The sequence below is a fragment of the Lolium perenne genome, chromosome 5 (genome assembly GCF_019359855.2).
Source record: "Lolium perenne isolate Kyuss_39 chromosome 5, Kyuss_2.0, whole genome shotgun sequence".
NCBI lineage: Eukaryota > Viridiplantae > Streptophyta > Magnoliopsida > Poales > Poaceae > Lolium > Lolium perenne.
The window spans coordinates 112058857-112066844 of NC_067248.2; the positions used below are offsets into that span (position 1 = coordinate 112058857).

A 7988-nucleotide genomic window follows, 5' to 3' on the forward strand; every position below is an offset into this window, starting at 1 on the left:
CTCGTGCGCCAATGCAATCGCTAGGACAATCTCCGGGAGTTACTGATCTTGCGGATGCATGATCAGCCTGACCAGCGAGGGTCTTAATTCCTACCTGAAATCGAAAACAAGTAAGAACTAATAATGCAATCAGAATTATTGCGGATATAGATGAAAGCTTTATTGAAAAGGTGGGATTCTGAATAGTCGGTCTTGTTCTGGGCGTTGGCCTCAAAAGAAGTACACGAGAGTTGCAGCAATGGCTAACTTTTAGTCTAATCAAAATCCGAGTCTAAACGTGACGGCTATGGGGGTATTTAAAGGAGGAAAATGTGGGGTTTCATCCAGCCATGCATATGGTGGCCGAAACAAACCCTAGAAGACATTTCCCCTTCAATACAGACTCTAAAAAGTGGCTGACTTAAATCCTGCGAAAATTACATGGCCTGGCCCAAAACTAATGGTGTCGCAGCACCATGGACTCATATGGACGAAATTATGAAGTGGAGAACTCTATATTTCGTCCATGTCTTCATCTCCAATTATGGTTGCTTCAAAGTTCTGAAATCTCCACGCGCAGCGTCCTCTTCAATCCTCACATGTTTGCTGCCATTTTCTCCATGTGTGATCATGCTCCAATGCTTGTCCCTCTCATCCATGCTAGGTCCATCATTCCTAAGAGTAACAAACACATCTGATTTAGGCAGCATCATATTCTCATGTACGTGAGGAATAGTTTCAAGAAACGAAAGTACCTGATAGTTAAGTTGTTTGGCCCGAGCTCGAGTGATTGGTCCTTGTATATGTGTGGCTGTAGGTACAGCGGTTGTATCAATAGATGGGATCTCCTCATCAAGGTTTCAGGGAGGCGTGCTTGGTGCGTGATGGTCGGCTTGGCAGGACATACATGGGTGGTCGGCGTACGGTGGGAGGCGCACACTGTCATCTGGCCTGATGTGGTTGCTGATGTTGCGTCTTATTGCGGCATGGTCTCGGTTCCTATCCGGCAGCACCCTGCAGCTTGCAGGTGGCATCCTGTCGAGCTCTATCCAGGGTCGTTGTTGTGTGTTCCCGCTTTACTATAGATCTTGGTGTCCTCACCATGGATCTGGTTTGTCCGACGCAGGGGCCCTTGACCTTTGGGGAGTTGTCCTCACGGTTGTCCCATGTTGTTCTTGATGAGATGAGCGACCTAGTGCGTGGTGGCCTCTGTTGGCGTAATGGCGGGTCGGTGGGGCACTCAAGTTGTCATGATTGTTGGCCATGTTGGGATTTTGCCAATGTGTCTTCGTGAGGTTGCCACGGCTGCGCGAGTAATGGTCATGGTGCTCTAGGTGAAAGCCCTGCCCGACCTTGTCGGTGCCGACGACGATGGCGTCTACGTGCGTCATTTCCTCTGTGGTGGCGTCATCGAGGAACCCCGAACTTCCTCCATCCTTGTGGTCTAATCCTCTGGGTGAAAACCTAGATCCGGCTTTGTGCTAGGATCGGACTACGACGACGTCATTGATGTCACTACCTTTTTGCAGGCATTGTTCTTGGAGGTTTGACCCTCGGTTTGTGCGCAAGTGGCGGCACTCACCTTGACTCTATCTGGTGAATATCACATGTGTTAGCGTTGTGCCAACATGATTATCTCGGCAGACATGGATTGTGGACCGCGGAGAATCCTGTGGTGCTGCTCTTGGACACATGGAAGCACTCGATGAGTCTCAGTTGATGATTGCATGCGTATGTTGCTACAAGCGAGGGGTGTGGCAAGGCATGGTGGAGCAGTGTTCAAGTCGTGGGCAACACTGGCGGGTTCGAGGCCATGCAGTCAGTGGAAGTCTTTCAGGCCTGTTGGGGCCTCCTCCTCCTCCCACTGAACGGTCCACACCATCTGGAAAATTCTATGGGGGTTTGAGGTCGCCCCCGCATGGCGAGGATATCCTTGAGGTGCGAGGCCAATCCACATTGATGTCAGGTCTTGTGCACTTGTTGGAAGGCATCTAGGTCGGTGGTAGTTTGGTGGCGTTTGTTGCGATGTTTGTCTTGTAGCCGTTAGACGTCATCTTGTCTTGAGTGATTGAGTGTTCAAGCCTTGTCTTAGACTTGTAACATTGTTTTTTTTTTTTGCGAATTAGACTTGTATGACTGTTCTTTCTATCGATGCATTAAAACGCAAGCTGAGAAAACTATCCCTTGTATTCAAGTCCGTAGACTGTAGTGAGTATTCCTAATTGTGAAACTGTAAAATGGTACGTTTTGCTCGATGTTAGGACAAAAACGCCCGAAATCATTGCGGTATGCACTAGAGTTGTTGTTACCTAATTTTATCAAAAAAAAAGAGTTGCTACCTACCTCATTGCACGTGCAAATAGATTAAGGCCTTGTTTACTTCTAGGATATTTATGGGGATGGAAGGGGATTATTTCGTATCCCGAAAAATTCCCACTGCTTTGTTTACTTCTTCGGTTTTAAACGAAATAATCCCGAGATATCCCCTCCCATCCTCTTCCATCCTTGCATTTTTCGCCTAAATCAAAAACTCTCCATCATAGTAGTGTATATTTGGAGAAGGGTATTTGAGTGAATTATGGAAACACCAAATCTACTTTCTTCTCCATGAAAAATACGAGAAAAATAAACCAGAGGAACAAGTCACCTCGGTGAGCAGTGAAAATTTCGAGCGATCCGTCAATTTGAGCGGCGTAGGGCGTACCGACCGACGTGGCGGTGGTTCTCCTCTCTTCCGCGTGTTTATTTTCCCACCAAACAAAAACAAAAACAAAAATGAGGTGTGGCCAAGCGCTCAGCTGCCTCCGCCCCGCGGCCTACCCCATCACGCCCGCAGCGACCCCGCCTCCACGTCAGCTCCACCTCCGCCCGCCTGCCGGAGAGGGAGGACCCCGCCCACCCGCCTCCGCCTCCGCCTCGCGGCATCCGATGGCGGCGGCGCCACTGGCGCACGCCTCCCGCGCTTCGGCATCTGTAAGTACTCCCCGTGCTCCAATTTTGCCTAGCACTCTCTGTTTCCGGTTTCCGGACATAGAACTAGAAGCACTGCTCCTTTTGACCTCGTTCATTGATCGTTGGCATATCTCTGCTTGGATCTCGGTTTGTCGAGTCGCGTATTTCAGTTCAACTGAGGTGACCCATTCTGGATCAACCAAACTCCTATGGGACAATGGGAGCTGTGAAGTAGCACTTGGTCGGAATTTAACCTTAGAAGGATCAAATTCGCACCATTTTAGTGCTGGGAAGTTTAGGCACACACCCTGTTCTGATGCAAATGCAAAATTAGCTACAGAGTCCGACGACTTATTGTTTTGAGGAGGTGGAGATTCATGCCACAGGTTCCCTTTCATACACACATATAAACCAAAAAAAAAAAAAACGGTCCGAACCTGCCAAGGTGCCAATTGTACGAAAGCAAGACATTTTGTGACTTGTATTGAATAAGCAGACCCTGAAATTATTCTCACGGTGCTATCATAATTTAGATTTGTTGAAACCATTTTCAGGTTATAGTATTTGTTGGTCACATAGCAATGCGATAACTTGGCTGTATTTAATTGTACACTTTTTTTTCCTAGTTTTCAACCCCGAGTCTAATTATACGACTTGCATGTGTAATGCAATTCAGATAATTGCAGGTTTCGGAAGTGCTCTGCGAGGAGTACCCAAAGGCAAGTTGGTTCAGAGAACTTCCTTTTCTGGGGCAATCGGGCTAATCTTATTTTCGCACTAACTAATTGTAACCAATTACATCTCAGGATTTTGTCCTCATTTCTGCAATGTCCAAGCATCAGTATATAATGGATTTGTTCATCGGAAGAAAAATCTTCTTTCATTAGGATGCTCTTTTCTCTCCATTCAAGCAAGAAATAACCACTCGTCAGCTGTCGCACCCAAAGATTACTGTGAAACTTACATCCAGTTTTTAAGGGACAAACGGATTGTTCCTGATTCAGATCCTCCAAACTCTAACGACGTGGACCTACTGTACAGGTTTATAGATAAGAGGTGTAAATCTGGATTGAACTTCCTTGTCAAATTCTTGAGCTACGGTTGAAGTGAAATGAGCTTAATTATATGTTACCTGTCTCAGCAATAAGCTCATGGTATTAACTGGAGCAGGAATGAGCACCGAGTCAGGAATTCCTGATTATAGGAGGTACATACATGATTATATTTCTGAATCTCTCCTGGAACCATATCAGCTGCTTTACCAGTCTTGTTTTGTGGCAGTCCTAATGGAGCATACAGTTCTGGTTTTAAACCACTTACTCATCAGGTGCGTGAGTCTTTACTCCCTTGCTATTTAATTGCTAATGATAAATATAGGTGGACATAGAATTTTGTCCTTCTTAGGAAGTTATTTTGAAAGGGAAGTATCCCAAGACGAGTTATTGAACTGTGTGACCTGGTCTTTTGATCTTCGCTTTGAGTCCTAAGTTAACAATGCCGCTTCTTCTACATTTGTTGGCAACTTAGACATGCATTTCTTCTGTGGGGAAACTTAGACATGCATTATCCATGTGAAATCTCATCAATAAGGCCACCTGGCATCGGTTGCTTCTTCCTTTACCATCAAGGAACTTACAAGATAGTCTCATGTGTTTCCACAGTCTTGACTAAAAACAGGTTGGGTCTGAAAATCAACTCTCCTAAAGAAACCATTGACAAAATGCGTCTACCATTAAGAAATACTATTGGATCTATCTACGTATCATCCAACCCTTTTTCTCGAGAAACTGACAGTAGCATTGCCATTCAACTAAGGGCAAAATAGAATGTTAATTACAACCAGGCTTGTTTTTGTGAGGAGCAAGTCACAATAGCCCCAGGTCTCACACGTGAACTACTCCCAAAAGGTCACAGTACTCATACTACAAAAGATGTGTATCCAAAAGGGGATTGGCTGAGGCGGCGCTTTGGGCCAGAGCTGGAGCCCTTGGCCTTCGCGCCGTCTTACCTGTAGACTGGGATGTACACTAGTTTTCTGTTAGTAGCTGGGTGTTCTTCACCCTCCATGGAGGCGTGACCTTGTAACAAACTTATCTTCTTCTTTGCAATGAAAAGAAACGCAATGTCATTGCGTTTTCTCGAAAAAAAAGGGGATTGGCGCAATCTCAAGGCAGTTAGCACTTTTTGCATTGAAGATGTGGAGTCTCCTCTCCTTTCAAGTGTTCAACATGACATATATTAGATTTCCGCTATGGGCTTGCCATTTGTCATTCGCCTAGCATGTGATCATGGAGCAATAGCGAGGGGAAAGGCTACCAAGAAATTGGACCGTGTAGTCACCAGAAGCCCTCCACTTCTAGAGGATGGAGTCAGTTCGATTATTGTCCAGACCCTCGTCATGAACAGAGTCTAGAGGTCAATGAACTCTCAGAGCTGCAAGATCTAACTTCACGGTCCTGTTTTACAATTTGTTTTACATTTTTTTCTTAGTTTGCCTTTCTGGTGGTCACCTTTGCCAACTTAGATTAGGAAATATGTTAATAGTTCTTAATGCTCTTTCCATTTGTCCACGCCAACCTACCAATGGTTATGTCATCATTCTCCACTGTCCTTTTGAACAAAATAGGAGTTTGTTCGCTCTATTCGAGCCCGACGTCGCTACTGGGCTAGGAGCTATGCTGGATGGAGAAGGTTCACGAGAGCACAACCAAATACAGCTCACTATGCTCTCGCTTCGCTAGAAAGAGTCGGCCGTGTTCACTCGATGGTTACTCAGAATGTGGATAGGTAGTGAGCTGGGTCTGTATTATGGTTAACTGGGAGTTACTATGCAGCTTATTTTTTACCATCACTTTGTGTATGAGTATTTTAGGTTGCATCACCGTGCTGGTAGTAAGCCAATTGAGTTGCATGGAAGTGTATATGAGGTAATTTGCTTAGATTGTGGCACATCCATCAGCCGAGAGTCATTCCAAGAACAAGTGAAGGACCTCAACCCAAAGGTTTGTCCATTTGATACTGTTTATATCTTTTTCCTTAAAAATGTGGTTCACTATATAAGTGGTAACTGTGTAAGGTTTAATAAGAAAACAAAATATAAAAAGTGTCATTTCTGTTGCTTGTGAAGTTGTTGACCTATTGTAATCCATACAATATTTTATGACTTGAGATCCATTTGAGTCACTTTATCATGGTCCCTACTAATTATTTAGATGTTACTATTGTTAAAAATTATAAAGCTCGACCGCCAAGCCATTCATGTCTGTACAGGGCTGATGCTTCTTGAACATCACTGTTTGTGTTTTCCCTGTCGTGACTATATTTGATTTTCTTTCCTTTGTTTTGGCCTCTGTTGCTGAGTTGTCAAGTGCTCAAGTGTTATAAATACTTCCAAAAAAAAATTCCGTTTTCTAGCAGCCTAATTTGGATTATGATTTCAGTAATTCTGTGGACTGAGCGGTATATTGTGTGCTGCAGTGGGCTCTAGCTATTGACAGTTTGGAAGAGGGCCAACCTGGCTCAGGCAAAAGTTTTGGAATGCAGCAGCGGCCTGATGGTGATATTGAGATTGATGAGAAATTTTGGGAGCAAGATTTTGACATTCCTAGTTGCATTCAATGTGGTGGAGTGCTAAAACCTGATGTACGGATCTTTTTTCTGTATCTTTCTGTGACTAGTTTTTTTTAATCTAACATAAACTATGGAGTAGTTATCAGATCTCTTTGCAATTTGTATAACTAGAAAGTAATGTGCTGAGTACTAAATCTATATACCATTCCACTATACGACTTTCTTTCCCAGGCCCTATAATTTTAATACCACCTCTGATCCAAATTAGTTGTCACAGGTTCAATGAACCTAGAAAAGATTTAGGCAACAATTAATTTGGATCAGAGGCAAGTAATTTTTCTAAAAACTCTTATAAGGCATAACTATAAATTTATACACATTTTTAAATGTCTTATTATTTTGTTTGAAGGTTGTGATGTTTGGTGATAATGTTCCTCAAGAGAGAGCTGATAACGCTAAGGACGCTGCAAGAAACTGTGATGCTCTTCTTGTGGTTGGTTCAGCTGTAATGACAATGTCTGCTTTTAGGCTGGCAAGGTATTACTAAAAATATTGTTTAATCAATTCCTTAATATTGTCCATAGCTAGCAATTTTATGTGTTGGTATTTCTTGGTTTTGTATTAAATCTTTCAAACTGGATTGAGTTGTGTTCTTGTTGATTATCGCAACATCAAATTGATCACAAATCTCAATCACAGGCTTGCACATGAAGCAAATGCACCAATAGCCGCGATCAACATCGGGGACACGAGGGCTGATAGCATTCTATCTTTAAAAATTAATGCGAGATGTGGGGAGGTTCGTATCTCGTACCTTTGCCTTTGTACTGCAGCAGATGACTTACTTCATTTTTTGTTCGGTGTGTTGCATTGCAACCATGTTCTTCAGATACTGCCCAGAATACTTCAGGTGGGAAGTCTAGTTGTACCAAGTGTGAGCTGATCATTTGCTGTTTCCAGTCATCGTCTTCTTTGTTAGTGACAGTCTCCACAAGAACAATGTTTGGAGAAATAGATCATGAGGGAAGAACACAGGTGAGACATATGTAACTATGGATATGACACCTGGTTAGTGTAATCTGGTAGTGGTTGTTGTAAGTGCAGGCAAATATGTATCAATAGTGTACATGTAACTTAAACGTACATACTGGCTAACAGGCTGAGGCAAAACAGAGTGCAAGAAGCATTTTGAGTGATGTTTTGTTCGTATGTATCCAGGAAAATAATATCCAAGGCGATCGTTGGAATACTGGTTTTTGTGATGATTTTTGGAACCCATGTTAGAGTAGTATATCCCTGTCTAGCATGTTGGTTCTTCGGCTTTTCTGCTATTGTTGTATGGGCTTTGCCCTTTTGCTTCTCCTTAATATATCACATGCACCTCCCCTCCATGGTTTGAAGAAAAAAAGAACCCATGTTAGAGTGTGTTCTTATAGGAAAAGCGCAGGGCCCTGCTTTTTATAGAAATCACAAAGAGTACACTGGGA

The 7988-nt window shown here is 43.4% G+C and overlaps 1 protein-coding gene across 1 annotated transcript; it reads left to right on the forward strand.

The window, feature by feature from the left end:
• Positions 1–2824: 2824 nt before the first annotated feature.
• Positions 2825–7766, forward strand: LOC127299656 (NAD-dependent protein deacylase SRT2). The gene is made up of 11 exons (XM_051329660.2): positions 2825–2952; positions 3608–3650; positions 3738–3987; positions 4073–4138; positions 4213–4258; positions 5558–5718; positions 5804–5933; positions 6409–6573; positions 6911–7038; positions 7201–7300; positions 7391–7766. The coding sequence occupies exons 1-11, from the start codon at positions 2908–2910 to the stop codon at positions 7442–7444; spliced, it is 1188 nt and encodes a 395-aa protein (XP_051185620.1). The 5' UTR covers positions 2825–2907; the 3' UTR covers positions 7445–7766.
• The last annotated feature ends 222 nt before the right edge of the window (positions 7767–7988 follow it).

Coding starts and splice junctions, on each gene's coding strand:
- LOC127299656 (XM_051329660.2), top strand. CDS start 2,908: ATGGCGGCGGCGCCACTGGCGCACGCCTCCCGCGCTTCGGCATCT. Junction 3,651..3,737: donor TCTGCGAGGAGTACCCAAAG/GCAAGTTGGTTC, acceptor ATTACATCTCAG/GATTTTGTCCTCATTTCTGC. Junction 7,301..7,390: donor TTAATGCGAGATGTGGGGAG/GTTCGTATCTCG, acceptor CATGTTCTTCAG/ATACTGCCCAGAATACTTCA.